This window comes from Centroberyx affinis, unplaced genomic scaffold, assembly GCF_046629955.1.
Source record: "Centroberyx affinis isolate AG114_WGS23_722 - 3 ecotype Tasmania unplaced genomic scaffold, CSIRO-AGI_Caff_v1 ptg002325l_1, whole genome shotgun sequence".
Taxonomy (NCBI): Eukaryota; Metazoa; Chordata; class Actinopteri; order Beryciformes; family Berycidae; genus Centroberyx; species Centroberyx affinis.
In genome coordinates this window covers 174945-191804 of record NW_027280593.1, presented here as the reverse complement: position 1 = coordinate 191804, position 16860 = coordinate 174945, and the positions used below count along the sequence as shown (strand labels likewise).

The 16860-nt window shown below is 43.7% G+C and overlaps 1 protein-coding gene across 1 annotated transcript in view; it reads right to left on the bottom strand.

The window, feature by feature from the left end:
• lrriq1 (leucine-rich repeats and IQ motif containing 1) overlaps window positions 1–16860 on the bottom strand; it is a 38402-nt gene that overhangs the window by 12957 nt on the left and 8585 nt on the right. Inside the window, exons 11-21 of the mRNA XM_071533127.1 lie at window positions 16600–16793; window positions 15595–15722; window positions 15184–15257; window positions 14462–14555; window positions 10080–10259; window positions 5581–6066; window positions 4412–4595; window positions 2695–2835; window positions 1786–1875; window positions 494–597; window positions 74–145 (exon numbers count right to left, since the gene is read on the bottom strand). Of these exons, the coding sequence (XP_071389228.1) occupies window positions 74–145; window positions 494–597; window positions 1786–1875; window positions 2695–2835; window positions 4412–4595; window positions 5581–6066; window positions 10080–10259; window positions 14462–14555; window positions 15184–15257; window positions 15595–15722; window positions 16600–16793 (1747 nt within the window). The remainder of the gene's footprint in view (window positions 1–73; window positions 146–493; window positions 598–1785; window positions 1876–2694; window positions 2836–4411; window positions 4596–5580; window positions 6067–10079; window positions 10260–14461; window positions 14556–15183; window positions 15258–15594; window positions 15723–16599; window positions 16794–16860) is intronic.

Here is a 16860-nt window from a genome sequence, read left to right as displayed (position 1 = left end):
CATACACACACACTGGTGGGGATAAAAATTATGAATTATATGAATGATAATATGAATGATAAGGAGTATTTACCACTCTTCTAGAATCTTCTCTGATCTTTCGGAGAGACCGCTGAGCATCGCGGTTGAAGCAGGAGATTTAGTTCTGAAATCACGATTATATTACATTACATTACATTAGATTAGAGCTTTATTGTCATCAAAAAGGCAACATGAGATGCAGGAAAGTAGACATTCATAATTTAATATATCACCACATATATTCATACAGCATCATATAAAAGCCAATCAATGACATCAACTGATGATCAGAAGATGCTGGCGGATCATTCTATCTATAGGAAGGGCATTACAGGTGGACAGGAATATGCTGTTAATTGTTTTATGCGTGGCATCAGGGAGACTCAGTCACAGGGTATCGAAATACCTTAGTATGGCCAATAATGTTAGTCTATGCAGTAAATGACACCGGTGTGCCTCTTGGTTGTCCTACCTGTTGGTGCCCTCTGGGGAAACTCTCTGCCCAGCAGAATCCACTTGTTCCCCAGACACCCAGGCCTGCTTGGGCCTCCATGGAAGCGGTGGTGGGAAGATGTACTGGGAGGGTTCAGGAAAGAGGCCAGGATGCTGAAATACATAGCCAGTATCAGAGTTGGAAAGTAAGTTACAACTACTCTTGTCACTGTATTTGAGATTTTTCGTAGTTTGTAATTACTTCAGACTTAGACACGGAGTGCAATTTTGTAATTTTGTAATTTACAGCAGCCACTCTTTACGTTAAATTAGATTTTCTTTCAAAAATTACAATTTAGGCATTTAGCAGACGCTCTTATCCAGAGACTTACAATTACAAGTTACTCAAAATAACGTAAAATAAATAACCTAAAATAAGTAAAGAGTAAAGAGTAATCTGTTGAGTACTCTATTAGTAAGATTTTGTTTAACTTCAGAAATGTATTAAATTCTGATTAATAAAATTTTACTTAGGTAACGTTACTTCTACTTGAGTAAAATATTTGAATCCTCTTTCCACTTCTGTTCAGAAGGCTGCAGTTTACTCTCTGTCTAGACTATGCAAAGTCCTCAGTATACCTCAGGGAAAATGAAATATAATGTATACAATAATGTCAAGTCACATTTAACTCAAGTGCGTGTTTTGATTTTAGGTATTTGGCTGACACTTTCAACCAGAGTGACTTTTCGCACTCAAGGAATGCTTATACGTAAGTCAAACTAGCAGCTTAACGACTCTCTAGATCCCACTTTCTCTTTGTGGAAGCGCTAAATTGCTCATCCTCGCCTTTGATGTGTACGTTAGCGTCAACACATCGAGGCTGGCCACGCCGCCAGCTGCATCGTATCAGCTGGCCTCAACCGGCTACCATGATGTACAGCGCAGAGCGCGCTCCAAAGAAAAGAGCCAACGAGAGGTAAATGACGAAAAAAAAACACAGAGACAGTCCGCCGGTATGAAAAATGACATCTTTTGGTGCTAAGGAAGCTTCAGGCCTCCAGGAAATAATTGTGTTTTTCAACAGAGTAAATTTGAAGATTAATCAGGGAGAGTGAGAGTCCTGGAGGGGCCGAAAACCAAGAGGAGAGCGGGACAAGGCAGGAAAATAACTCTTCTGTTGACAGCGTACAGGGGCTGGTAAATCCCAAAATCCACTGGACACTTTCACAGTTTTACCAGCCTACCAGGTTCTGACAATAGTGTGGAACTTCTGAATGATGGCTGGTTACTAGCCAGAGTGACCAAGCGATCGCCCAGGACTGCCGCTTTACCTTCGGAGACAACGGCTGGTCTGAGACAGGGTGCATTCTGGGAGGTGAGTCCTCAGACAGCAGCAGTGTCCAGTCTTTCTCCAGCTCCGCCTTTTTGAAAATGAAATGAAAAGATTTGATAGACATTAACAAGAGCAACAGGGGAGCAGCAACAAAGCAATGTGTCTTCAGATCCCCCGTATAAATTTATTGATGAAGGGAGTTCTTCAAAGTCAAGAGCAGGTCATAATGATAGCTACTGTGGATTTCTGTGTGTGTGTGTGTGTGTGTGTGTGTGTGATGTGTATGTGTGTGTATGGGTGTGCACCTGTGTACAGGTTTGTGCATGTGTCTGTGTTTGTGTGTCTTTGTTTGTATGTGTGTGTTTGTGCAAATTTGTGTGTGTGCAGGTTTGTGTCTGTGCATGCATGTGTATGCGTGTGTGTGTGTGTGCGCGTGTGTGTGTGTGGGGGGGGGAGTGTATGTGTGTGTGTTTTGTGTCTCTTTGCATGTGCATGTGCATGTGCATGTGTGTGTCTGTTTATGTGTTTATGTGTGTATCTATGCAAATTTGGATGTGTGCAGGTTTGTGGTGTATGTGTGTATGTGTGTGTGGGTGTGTGTCTGTGTGTGTGTGTATGTGTGTGTCTGTGTGTGTTTTGTGTCTCTTTGCATGCACATGTGCAGTTGCCAGATTTGTGTGCATGTGTGTGTCTGTTTATGTGTGTATCTATGCAAATTTGGATGTGTGCAGGTTTGTGTGTGTGTATGTGTGTGTGTGTGTGTGTGTGTGTGTGTGTGTATGTGTATGTGTATGTGTACGTGTATGTGTGTGTGTCTGTGTGTGTGAGTGAGTGAGTATCTGCATGGGCACAGGTTGGGGAATCACTCAGCCACAAAAGTCAGGATCGCAGGAACATGCGTACACACCTCATCAAAAACAAATTCGTCCAGGTCCACCTCCTCGAAGCCGTCCTCCTCCCCGGCGTCGGGGCGCTCGGCGGCGGCGGCGGCGGCCCAGGCCAGAGCGGAGGCCAGCCTCTTCCTCAGAGCGAAGCCCCTCCAGAACGCCTGGAGGCACCCGAGCAAGAGCAGGCAGAACAGGCAGAAACGGCGTCATGAATCACGGGGCAAACGTAAATATTGTGTGTTATCCCATTAGGGAGATAAAACATGTTAACCTCTCTTTTAATTGCTGAGTGTTCTGCTGTCTGAACTCTGCGTGACTCCGGGCTGCTCCGAGACAAATGGAGCTCCAGCGTGCCTCTAAATCCTCCAATTCCCAATGGATTTTGGGGGGGGGGGGGGGGGTACACTTCACTTCAAGTCGAGCCGGACAGGAATCCTAGAGCTCTCACTACCGCAGCTCTTTGGAATCTGATTAATCATTCTGCACCCCCCCCCCCCACACCCCAATCATCCACACCACCGCCCCCACCTCTACCTTAGAAGGGGCCTAAAGGAGCCATCAAACACTTTCTGTGTTCAGAAGGGGTCTGGGAGAAGTGTTGAGTAGCATGTTTTTCAAGGCAGCAGCTTACACTTCTGCGCACAGGATTAGCCGAATAAGCCTCGATAGCACGTATGAGTCCTGAAGATGGATGTTCAAGGGTGAAAAATGGACATTTTCAGGCATCCACGGTGGGAAAGTAACACTAGCTGCCAGCCACAACACTGGAAACGTTTGGTTGTGACTGGTCAGGTCCTAACAGACACTTTGACAGCTTAACAACCAGTCTCTTTTCGATTCTAAAAAGCAGTGAGGCTAGTAAAATATAGAATTTTGGAAACCAACAGCCACTTTGAGTTCATTTCCAGCACTGCAGACGTCCTTTAATTCACAAAGGAATTACACTGTTCCGACCTATAGACATAACTCTAATGGGTGTATTGGATGAACTGAATTAATAAATCATTCTTACCAATAAACCTAATAGGTTGATTTATTCAATTCATGTCAGAGATCACAAAACATTTGGTCTTGCACGGTCTTCTCCACATCGCTGTGCCAACGCAGGAGAAAGGTCTGGAACCCACTATCGTTGTAGGGTAAGGGGGAAAAAATTTTGATTGTTTGCATCTTGTTTGCATTAAACCAATCACACTCATCGGGGGCGTGGCTTCAGCCAAGGTGCCGTAATGCTGTCCTGAAACTGTTTTGGTGGAGGAACATATGTCATGAGGCGCATGGGAAAAAAACATGTAATCTGGAGTGTGTCTGTCAAGAGTTTTAAAGATAAACACATCGAGCACAATTTGATAATTGGTGTCCCTAAATTAAAGCTTGAGTACACTTTGCTCTAGAGGAGCTCACTGGACCTGTTGAGACCAACAAGGTTTTCTTAGCCATATGCGGCTCTTGAAGAACTTTGTTAACCAGCTATCACAGAAGCAAGATCGCGGGTTAAGTCTGTGTCACTGGAGCTGCTGCTTCCAGAATTAAGCCCTGTGCTTGATTCTGGCTGGCTGTGGCTGGTTTGCTAAAGGGGCTACGTTTCTGTTGTAACAACAGATGGGGATGAAAAGAGCAGCACACAGGACGCAGAAGGGGAGGGGCTTCCACCTGAAACTGGCGGAGGCCTTATCCCAACAGCCAACCTGAGTGAGTCAGACTACAAAGAGCGTTTGACAGTTCCAATTCTTTTACCTGGATGACAGTTGCTGCGTAATCTAGACCAACAACGCTGCTCTCAACACGGGAGGGTCCTGAGGCCACCTTTCCTCCATCGCCCCCTCTTCCTCCTCCCTTCTCAGCTGTGGGGGGGCGGCTGATGTTCCCACATTTCTGTCTGTGTTTCTTCCAGTGCTGCTGAATCACGACCGCCGCTGTACTGCTCCAAAAAGGACAAAGACACAGACAAATACACACACACACACACACACACACACACACACAAAATGAGGGATTTACATGATGTCATAGCACCTCCGTCTGTCAGAACATGAATTTATTTCTGAACAAACATCTGGAGAGCAGGCCTCTGGAGGATTTAAGCCTGTCCCGAGCCACCCTTCATATCAAAGATGTATTGTCCTCCCAAAGATAGCAGCATGTTAATGATGAAGCTGCGTGTTAAAATGAATAAGATGTTCAACATCTTGCGCCGTAAATCACATGGAGGGGGCTCCGATGATGACAAATGCTCTGCAGCAGAAACTAATAAAAAGCTGAAGTGCTATAAAAAGAATTATAAAAAAAAAAAAGAGGGGTACATTCAGCATTCCATCTAAGGCAGTGGTGTCCAGTCCTGTGCCAGGGAAGAGTCTCAAGGTTTTCATTCCAACCAAACACTACATCAGCTAATTTCATTGATTGGTTCCTCCTCTCTGGCTGAAAGTGGACCAACTGGTGAAATCAGCTGCTGGTTGGAATGGAGTAGAGCTGAACAATTAATCAAAAAATAAATCGAAATTCCAATATGAACTTTTGCAATTTCCAAATCGCAGAGGCTGCAATGAATTGCTTAAGAGAGAGGGGCGTGCAAAATGGATTTGAACATGAAGGTGTTTTAGAGCTGCAGGTAATCTTTGGTCCAGTACAGTAGTGAAAATCTTTCATCATACTCAAACTCAGTAACTCCTGCACACTGACAACTCTTTTTTTTTTTTTTACAAAATCACTTTTCTAATAATAATAATTTAAAAAGTTTAAAAAAAAAATGTATGACAAGAAAAACTTGTGATGATATGAATCGCAGTTTAAATTGCAATTGCAATAGTCTGTCAAATAATCACAGTTAATTTTTTTGTCAATATCTTTCAGGCCTCTACAGGAGTGGACACCACTGGCTCAGAGAGAGACATTGGGTGCATTACTTTTTGAGGTCCAGCTTTTGAGGATCAGACATAGGCCCCATAGGCCCCATTCTGGGATTGGAAGGAGTCTTTTTTTCCTTTGTTGCCAAGGAGTGAGAACTGGAACTGCCAGATTTAGCTTTGCTAACTGTTAGCTCCATCTTTGGCCCCGTTGTAACAGTCTCTGGCGTGTCAAGCAGCCTCTCTGTTGCTGACTTCTCAAAAGTCCAGGATCTGCCATTGTCCCCGGCTGGACTGAGTGCTGGAACCGTGTGCGCCTCCCTGTTTCCGGGGGACTCCATTTCAGGGTGCTCAGTAAGCTTTGTGGCATCAGTACTGTCCGTGTGAAGGGTTTCCTCAGGTGGTGTTTGGTCTGCGGCCCTGTGTGTGTCGGACACAGTGGTGTCGCCGTACTCATGGGCGAATCTCTGGTCCTCAGCCAGCTGCAGAGCCTCAGTGAAGTGACGACAGGAGGTCTTCACAGCATCCAGAGGAGACGACGCACCGCTGTGAACACGCACACACACACACACACACACACACATATACACACACATATTTCAGAAAATTACAACCTGAATGAGATGGAGATGGTGCAATACAGATTTGATCATCTTACCAATATAGAGCAAGGAAATTAAGCATTTTGCTCCACTATTTTCTTTTAGAAGTCACACCTCTACTTTTACAAAATGTTTGGCAAGTAAACTAATTTAATTTTGCAACTAATGGCCAAACGCTATGTTACGATGAGCTATGTGAGCTTTTGAGTGATGCATTTCAAGTAACATTTCTTTCTAAAATAGATGAATAGTGCTACAAAATTGAATCATTCAAATAAACAGAGTGGAAGCCATTGGAATTTTAACAAAATGCTTAAAGGTCTGTAATTCACGTGAGGTCCAGAGTAGTTTAATTTGGAGCAGGCTATGATGAAACAGTATTAGAGAAACTAAATTCAGCATGCTTAATTTGTTGTGCAATTCCTTTCATTCTGTTGCAAATTGAAAATTAAATATCAAATTAATGGAATATCAAATTATGCTTACATTTAGTTACTTATTCTTAACCGGTTCATCTGAGGTAACGCTCAGCAGAGTGCAGTGTGTGTGTGTGTGTGTGTGAGTGTGAGTGTGTGTGTGTGTGTGTGTGTGTGTGTGTGTGTGTGTGTGTGTGTGTGTGTGTGTGTGTGTGTGTGTGTGTTCATGCTCTAATACCATATAATGTCTCTTTCATAGAGGGGATCAAGTGGCTACAAAGCCACCTCAATGGAAACTTAATGAAGAATCTATTAGCAGTGCTTGTCTCCCCCCCCGACCCCCCACCTCCCTATCTTCACCCTGAGGGCCCGGAGACACTTCAGCACCCAGCCAGTCTGGAAGGCCAGTAGCCTTAGGTACTACAGCCTTTTCCTCACAAAGGCCCGGCTCTTCCTTCTCATGTGGGACGGGGTTGAGAGAGGGAGAGGAGAGGTCCAAAAGGACTGTGACCCCACTGACCCCCACCCCCCCTCCTCCCTGTACCTGCTGGTTCACTCCAGGGTCACCGTGAAAGTGTATAACAGTAGTATGTTTAGTAAGAGGGCAGGAAGGAAGGGAGAAAGTTTTACAATACTAAAGCTGCAATATGCAACTTTTTGAACATCAAAATAACAATAAATAGATATTATATACATTATCAGTCTGTGTCTGTGACCCTGTGTGTTCATGCCTAAATCCCCCCCATTTGCCTGAAATTGGCTTTTCAATGATGTTTGTGACATTTGGGGGGCATACGCCATTCCCTGTGGGCGTGTCATATGGGCGCTGCCAACAGAAGTCATTGCAACAACAACAAAGCTGGAAAGCAATAAGAAACAAAAGAACAGCCAAGGTGAACATGTGGCAGAGAAGATTTGCTTTTTCTCATGCAGATTGTCTGTGTTTGAGTTCTCTACTTGGTGGCCGCTGGTGGCCTTACGGACGACGGTTTCTTCAGTCTCAGGCTAGACGCCGTTTCAAGGTTGACAGCTCATCAAGAGTGACAAGTGTTGGAGTGTGAACTCGACCAACTGAGGTGCAGGAGGGCAGGACTAGTATTACACTTCACTGGCTCAAGGCAAAACGTCTTAAAGCTTTTAGAGTTTTAAGATGGTTGAACATGAGCTGAAAATTATCTAAGGAAAATGGATTAGGGAATGTTTGCTGCCCCAGAGTCTTACTGATGCCGAAGTAAATGATGGAATTTGACTGACCCATATAAATGAAAGCTTACAGGCAAAGCATCCATTGAATACTCTGTAGTATACGATAGTTGTCAATGACAGCTACTTGTGGTTAGACTGGTCTTGTGTAGTTCAGTGGGTTAGGGGTTCAATTCCCACCGGAGCCACCCATGCTAAATATCTACGTACTGGTGGTACTTGGATACAAGTGTCTATTTGTTAAATGCCATATGGACGGGTTTGTAGCATCCTCTAGACTGTGGAAACATGTAGTTGTCAACTGTGTCAACCCTCCCACATTGCAAGGTATATATCAAAGGAGAATACAGAACGCAGCCAGGAATAGAAAAGGTGGATACGTTTTTTTTTAACTCAAAAACTCATACATGATCACTCGAGGGCACAGGAATGTTTGTTACTTCTACTGTCAGGATGCTGTGGCTCTGATGTTTGCTCTTCTTACAGTTGGTTGCTTATAATGTTGTCATTCTACTGTTGCACTCACTGTAAGTTGCTCAGTGTCAGCTAAATTCCCTAAAAAGTAAATTGTAAATGTAAGTTGGAGGCATTTTTGTGTGGAACAGAGTATGCTACCTCCATCCTACACCCTGCACAGAAATGTTGTGAAACCCTAATAAACCCCACGGTTTCCCACCTTACAGTCACCAGCAGACTGGCTCGCGACACTCTCCTCACCTCCCCTAAACCTCAGTCTGACACCAGGTCAGGCCAGGGGTTAAATGGCTGCGCTGGTCCCTGCTAAGCCCCCAGAATGGCCCATTGTCCAGAGGCCGGGGGGGCTGGAGGGCACACAGTGAGGGGTGAAGCAAAGGGAGCGCCACGCTGCCCCCCGAGCCATAGGAGTCCTTGGTGTGACCCGTACGCCACGTTTCATCTTTTGTGCTGCGTAATTTGGAAGGGTCACGAAGATAAGCAGAGAGCTGACCACTGTTTTAAGTGTTGGTGGTCCGTCTTTCATAGGGGCGTCTGTGTGTGTGGAGGCCAGTGACATCGAAGGACTTGTGAAAATAGATGGACGTTGTCTTTAGGCTCACTACGCCCTGTGCATCAGACATAACATGAGGATAGCTGACATTCCTGACCGGTTCATCTCTGTCTGTCTGAGAGGCTGATCAGCATAAGACAAAAACAGTAATACGACCTCTCGTAAATAAGTTTTGCTGTCATTTATATTTTCTTATGCAAGTCTTATCTTATCGTTTTATCTTGGTTTGTCATATTGATTCTGTTTTTCTTTTGAGGAAATATGTTTTATAAGCTGCTTGGGGGTTTCTTCTCTCTCCTGCATATTTTGTAATAACTTCTTCTCTTCTCTTTTCTTCATGTGTTTTATTAATTATATGTACTGATACACCAATTGTTTTTACTGAAAAAGAATGTCAGACTTTAGAGAGATGGCAGTGTCTAGCAGAAAGACAAATATTTTTTAGCAGGAATTTTGTGTGGCATTCATCATTTCTTAAATAGTATCAGACCTGGGTCAAACAGTATTTGTAAATACTTTGTCTTGTTTTGCAGCGTATGGTTTGCCCTGCTTAAAGGGCCAGATGGATGGAGTTTGTATGAATTGATATTTAGCACCAGCCAAATTGATCCAATCAGAAAATGTCTGAAAAGCTACCAAAACACTGTTCTCTGAGTGATGACTTGCCTACCTAAAAACAGTTGTTTTTTGAATTGTATTAAAAGGCAAACCCCACCCACCTGGTACTACACCCTGGTCTGAATAGTATACAGAGGAGAGTGAATGATAAAATAAGACAGAGAGGGAGAGAGAGAGAGAGAGAGAGAGAGAGAGAGAGAGAGAGAGAGAGAGAGAGAGAGAGAGAGAGAGAGAGAGAGAGAGAGAGAGAGAGAGAGATGCAACCAACATCACATGGCATTGCAAGTGCGTGGCAGATGTCTCCTTCCTACCCATGAGGCATGTCAGGCTGTTTCACAATTCAGTCCTTTACACACTTCTCTTTACCAATACAGAGGAACTGAGGTAACTATCTCTTGTGCTGTCTAACTAGGACGAGCACCTACAGCACATACAGTAGAAACCTGGCTTGGATATCAAAGGACAGGGTTTGTTATTGGGGTTAACAAGTGAGCACCTCCCATCACAGATGTTTTGCTGGATAGGCCCATGGCAGCTCCAGAAGGATCAACAGTAACTTCTGGGGTCCTAAACCCCCCTGCCCACACACCCACACACTAATCACTGATAAGACCTACACTCATCCACACTGGACTCACACTACACTGACAGTGCATCCAGACTTCAACAAGTAGTCCATCATTTGGCTCTCACCTGAGCTCCCTGCTGTGCTGTTGCTGTAAATCATGGGTCTGCTGAAGCTGCGCCTGACAGAAGGCTAGGAAGCTGTCCGAGGGCAGGCCGCCACCATCAACAGCAGGGGGCGATAGTGAGGGGATGGTCTCCTGGCCATCGATGGTCCTCAGGCCAGGCACTGCTGTCTGAAGAGTGGATCTGTGAAGGACAGCAAGCTGGATAAAATATCAGCAGTCACAAGGCAATGTTCTAATGACCTCATTATTTAGATACCATAATATTAGTGCAGTCAAAAAAAAAAGTCTAAAAGTGACCTACTTCAATGTGAAACAAACACATTTTCAGACAAGACTCAAATAGAATTTTACATCTTTTTTTTTTACTTAATTTCACTGAATCTCCAGACAACATCATGATACTTAATGTTCCCTTTTATTTATGAATTTATTAATTCATGCAGCTATTTGTTACGGATGCCAGCTCTTTTGATATGTTATAAAACCAAATTCAAACACTGACGCTGATTAGTTGTGGTATCAGAATTGGACATTGACTGCGCTAGCATCTGCATTGTGTTAGGCCTTTATTCAAGCAGTTCAGTCTGAAAGCCATACAGGCACTGATGTCAGCATGTTCACAGTAATACTGTCCATCTGAAACCCAATAGCAATTTCAAGGAAAGTCTCCACTGTCCCTCCATAATGGCACCAGCTGTGTTTGCTAGGAGATTTGTGATGCAACTGCAAAGCCTCTATGGACACCTACTAAAGCTGGTTGGTTACCTATCAAAGTGGCTGGAAAAGTATACAAACCTAACCAGCCACAGCAAAACTTCACCAGCATTTGGCTGACAGTAATCCCAAGTTCCACCCAAGTCCCCAGACAGACAGCCAGTTCACAAGCTTCACAAGTCATTCATTTATGTTGTTTCTCAATAATGTTTTGGCAAAAGTTCGACTCCCACTGAGGCCGCCCATGCTGCTTGTTGTTTTACTTGCTGAATACACTGTACACTTCTAGGCTGACCAAATTGATAATTTGACTGTAAACTCTGTGGATTGGTGAAATTGTCATATGTTCTCCACTGTTGTGTATGATGCACTGTGCTTTGTGCTGGTCTTCCAAACTGAATTCATTTCGGGACAATAAACAGTATTGTATCTTTTATCTTGTATACTAAAGACGTACACTCATGGCTTTGGATAGAGGCCTCCACCAAATAGCATGTGTTAGGTAGTAGCAGCATTAAAAGTGGAGGGGAGCCCTGAATTACTGGGAGTCTGGGGGAGAGGTAACCGTTGCCTGAGGCTAAGGATGTACAAGCTGAGGAATCCCAACTATCTGCCAGAGAAACAGACGCAGAGCATCGGCCAGCGGAGCATCGGCCAAATGTGGTCCGTGTTCAGTGGGAAAATGTGGAACTGGAAACTCCATGGGACGCTGGGGAAAGGCAACAATAAAATCTAAGGAAATACAAGTCCTCAGGCTACAAAGTCAATTTTTTTTTAACAATTCGAACAACTGGGTTTTTCAAAATTGTTTCCTGAAGCGCCGTGTGATCTTAAATCTTAAAGAAGAGGAGGATAAAGCATTTGGCTGGAGCAACCCTTTCATTTCAGTCATTCATATGGATTCAAAATGTGTGATTTTTTTTGTACATATTTGAGTATTTCTTATTTTATATCTCTTTACCTGTATCTTCTAGTGATTTACCAATCATATGGCTATAATAGATTCTTTGACGGGTAGGTCTTGCTGGATTACTCAAAACACAGCTCCATTTTGCAGTAATGTTTTCACCGTCTCATACTCTTAGTCTTTGTACCACAGTCAATCAAGATGAGAGAGAATGTCTTCAATGAAATAAACAAATAAAGCTGATGGTGGAGTAATGTTGGTGCCACAGGTGGCATTATATTCTGATTCAGGATCGGACCTTGACTCCTTTTGTTCTGATGCTTGTAAAGAATTTAGAGCCAAATAAATGGTTCATACTCAATGCCAGTAGCAGGCAGATTTTTCCCGACCCGACCACCACCCCAAGACAAAGACATGACCGCAGAGGGACGGATCTGTGTACTGTCAGAGTAACAGGGTTTTGATGTGGCCCACTTGGTCTCTCCGACACAGATCAGGATTGGATTCCAACCCTACAGGCATGTTGTCTGGCTGGCTGTCTTCAAATGAAGCTCCAAACCCAAATAGGACCTTTTGATCGTTACATGAGCTCATTGAGGTGGGGAGTGTAATTAAATTCAGAAATGGACGCCACTTAGACGCACTCGGGAGAACAGAGCGTAGACCTACGTACATAATAATTAGGTGCCGTGAGTTGTTGATGTTTACAATGGATGATTCCCATTAAAGAATTGGGAAATTGAGTTTTGCTGGTTTCAGAAAGCCGAGGAATTTGACTTGATTTGTAGCTTATTATGGACTCCATGCCATCTCTGTAGTAGAGACAGTTTTCATGCTCTCTTCTTAACATAGCACATTTCTTCTATAAGAATGTTACTAAATTGTATTTGTCAAGGCTGTCAAAAAAAATGTATTGAGGGCACAAATTTTAACAGAGTAACTGAAACTCATTATTTTGTAAAATGCTCTTTTAAGTACACTTCATAGAGTCTGGGCCTCACACTTATGAGAAAAAAAGCACAACTGGGATGCTTTCCATGCAGCTATATCTACATTACCTAAAGTTGGACTTTCATATGAACCTTTCCTAAACTGAAATAAATTTCATCCTCCTCTCTGCTGATGGGAAACACTGTTCTTGGCTCACATTCCTCAATCGGCGTTCTCCTCCTCCTGCCTGCAGGAACACAGGCCCGTATTTCATTTAGTGAAGACTTCCTCCAAAACACAGGCTCTTAAAGTGGCCTGATTAATCAGGCCCAGTGCTTTCTTCTTCCCCTTCTCCTGGATCAGGGGCTGCTCACAGCGAGTGTAATTCTTAGCGCTAGCCTTTTGGTGCTTTAATTTAGCTGGTGTTATCACTGGCCAGGGATGAAAGGGCCAGGGCATGAGCGGGGAAATACAGGAGGTTAATTCCACTGTTGGCACTGGAGGTTAGGTAAAGTTCAATGAAATATTAAGATTGTGTTTCAGTTAAGGCTTAAGATGGGAAAAATGTCCAAGTAAAGTAACCCATATGGTTTTTTTTTTCGTTGATAAGGAAATACAACAACAAAATCTATAATTAATAAAAAATAAAAATAAATGAATGAAGGTACACTCAGTCTGCTTGCTCAGTGTCTGCAGGTTTGAACCAAGTAGGCCAGCAGTACACAAGACGAGACTGTATTACAACATGTTCAGTAGACACACATTAACTATTCTCAGTTATGATGTGACCAATTTAAAGGTGCAAATTCACAGTCCACAAACTGACCACTGAAGCCTCTTAACTTTCACAGTCTGCACGCTGTTAGATAAACACCTCATAAAAGAATTTTCTCAAACAGAAACATTAAGGCCCTAAAATTACAGATGTGAGCTTTTGTTTGGGGGCAAACAGAGTGTACTTTTTCATATTTTGGATGCAGGTCAACATTATGGATATTTTGCTTAATGAGGCTCAGTGACTTAAACGGGTGTGAGTAACTCTGAATCGACGCCAAATAACTTTCCGAACCTGTAACAGCTGACATCATCGTTCATGACGGGCTGTAAGAAGTATGAAGAATATAAATGGCCTTCGCATATTTTTCATATCATCTCATTGCAACTGACTTATCGGGGACACGAGGAAAATATTTTGGCGCTGTAAGTGAATGAGCAAACTGACACTGAAAAGATAATTGATTTTTCTGTTGTATCAATATTTTGGAAATCACAGGCACTTAGTGCGCCGTACGTGCGCACGGATGTCGGTGGCACGTCGGCGTAATCCAATAGCGGACGCGGATCACGGCACTAATCCAAGGAAGTGGACAGGAAGGCCTGCGTTCTGCTGGAATGTTTAGACTGCTTTAGCCAATGGACCGATTTTGTGACAAAGGAATATTGGCTTTTCACCGGTACGTTCCTTTGAACATCCATCACAGCTAGTGATATTCCAGAGCAAAGGAAGCAAAAATTGACGCTAATCTCCTTGATTTTTTTCCAAAGAATTACATAAAGAACTATGGAAAATCATACCTACAGTATCTTGTTTTGAAACTGTGTAGTAAGTAACGCAGAGAAGAACATGTTAGACGTGCAGAGGTGAACAGACATCCAGAAAATTAGAGGGCAGCGGGTGCATTCAAATCAACTTTTTATAACTTCTCTGCCTGATATGTCGTACTAGAGGCTGCAGACAGATTAAATTACAATGAATCGTGATCCTGAAAAACATGAGTCCCTGTAAATCGCTCCACCTCCCCCACCCAGCACACTGGCATCATCATCCTCACCTCCAGCCGCTCTCCTGCTGCAGAGGATTCCCGGTGAGGTGGATCTCTCTCAGGAGTGGACACCCCTCCAGGCTCTCACACACACTCCTCAGCTCTGAGCAAGAAGCAGAAAAATAACTTCCCTTGTCACTGTCTATTTTCCAGCATATTCCTCACTTTCACTGGTGTCTAATCTTGTCACGGGGAGCTATATCAATTGGATGAAATGAATGGAGATGCGTTTCAGAGACGCGTGACCTTATGCATATTATTTCCATCGAGTCATATACCTCAACCGCTGGCGGAGAGCCAAAATGAAAGCAGCGGCGTTCTATAAAATAGATGGAATCGTAAGCGTTTACGCCTAAAATGAAGTTAGGCGCATGTAAATTTATGGCTATTGTAACATCTTTGGTTAAGTGAAATCAATCTGTGGCTGAGTGGGAGTAGGGGAGCGGAGAGGGAGAAGGCCTGTGTGAATACAGATGGAATGCAATGAGAACTGAGAATGGTTAAGCTGAATTTTCAGTGTCTGAATATGTTTAACAAAACAGAGGGCTGTGGTTGTCACATACTGGTGGGAAAGTCAGCAACAGAGAGAAGATGGGTTCTAAGGGTTTGCGACGCTGGTTAACAACACAAGTTTTGAATTTGTCCGCAAGTTTCACGCAAACTAGAAGCTGGCCTTCCTTTATGATGAGAAAAGCTGATTCACGATTCGTTTAATCGAGACAACCTGTTACCTGATAGGCAGTTGTGTCGCAGATCCAGATTCACTAGCGACACACAATCAGACATGGAGGGCAGCTGGGTAATGCTGAGGAACACAGAAAGACACATGGTAACCCTGACAAAAACATATGAAAAATGAGACTTACAGTTCTTTCAAAATAACTATAATATTGCTTTAGCTAATATTCATATCGCTATTGACAGACTGACTGATACCCATGTATTTGTGAAATAATACGGTCATGAAACTCACCCAAAACATTAATGAACATAAACCAAGTAAGAAAAAGAAAAAAAAAGCCCAAATTGCAGTTACCTGTTTATTTTTTTCTGCAGCAGAAAAGATGTTTACTTCTTGGTATGTCTATCAAAAACCAGGCGTTAGGCAAAGAAAAACATTAAGTATTATTTGAGGAATATACCTGTTTTGGGCCAGGGAGAGGTGGTGCAGGAGGGGGAGCCAGCAGGCAGCGAGGCCCTGCAGGGAGGAGATGCTGTTGTCGTCCAGACGCAGCTCTCTGAGGAGGACCTGGTTCTTCAGACCGGGGGCCTGACGGATAGATAGGGTTAAGAAGTCGTCAGTGTAAACCAGTCACGCTGGGGGCTACACTCTCTTTACTGACAGCTAACACTACAGTTGCTGGTCCGGCGGTGACTAACTGACCCCGTCCATCACTGTCAGTTGTTTTAGTCCGGCTGTGGTTAGAGTCACCGGCGTCGGCCACAAGTGGAGCTCTGCTGGGACTCAGCGGTGCCTTTGGAAGTACTGGAGATTTACTGTCTTAACAATAATACTTTTGTTCATATGTATTTTTGTATGTGTGTGTAATGCGGATCAGAGCAAATGTAATTTAGAGGGGATATTTTTTTTTATCCTGATGCAACTTTTTCTTGACTTTACCTTATTGAGCAATTACCAGTGAGTTAGTCTCCCAAAGAAACATGACAATATGCTTCAGAAATTGTCCATTCTCTGCAAGATTTCCTGCAGAGAGCCTAGATTTGTGTAACTGTTGAGCCTTTTTTTAAAGATTTTTTTTTTGCTTTGTTGTACAATTTACAGTGGAGAGAGACCAGAAAAGAAGGGAGAGAGAGAGGGGGACGACCTGAGACAAAGGTCTCTGGCCAGACTCCAACCCAGGAGACACACGGTATGCGCCTTAGCCAACTTAGCCAGCTGAACCACAAGGACGTCCCCTATTGAGCCTTTAGGAGCTATCATGGGCCTAATTCAATGAAACACATGTGATGGGAGGAGTGAGCCTGATAACCCCAAAAATAAATCTGCTCTCACCCACCCTCCTCTTCCTCTAACATCAGCTTTCTACATAGGCCCTCTCTCCCTAAAATAGCACAAGGTATAGTTACATCAGATCCAGTGTATTGGTGAATAAACCCATTCAGTTAGCTGCTGCAGTAGTTTCTACCTCAGTGAGGTTGTTGGCTCTCACGTCCAGTGTGCTGAGCAGAGCGCAGTTCTCCAGACCCTCCACGCTGGTCAGGTGGTTGTGTGAGCAGTCCAGGTGGAGGAGTGTATACACCTCCCTCAGTCCTTTGGTGCTGATCAGCTGGTTGTGGTCCACTGATAACCTCTGCAGTCTCTTCATAGACTCCAGGCCAGCTAGCAATAAGAGAAAAAAAAAAGCAGTCACTTATTCAGATTGAAAAACAGTTCGGGATGAGTCTGC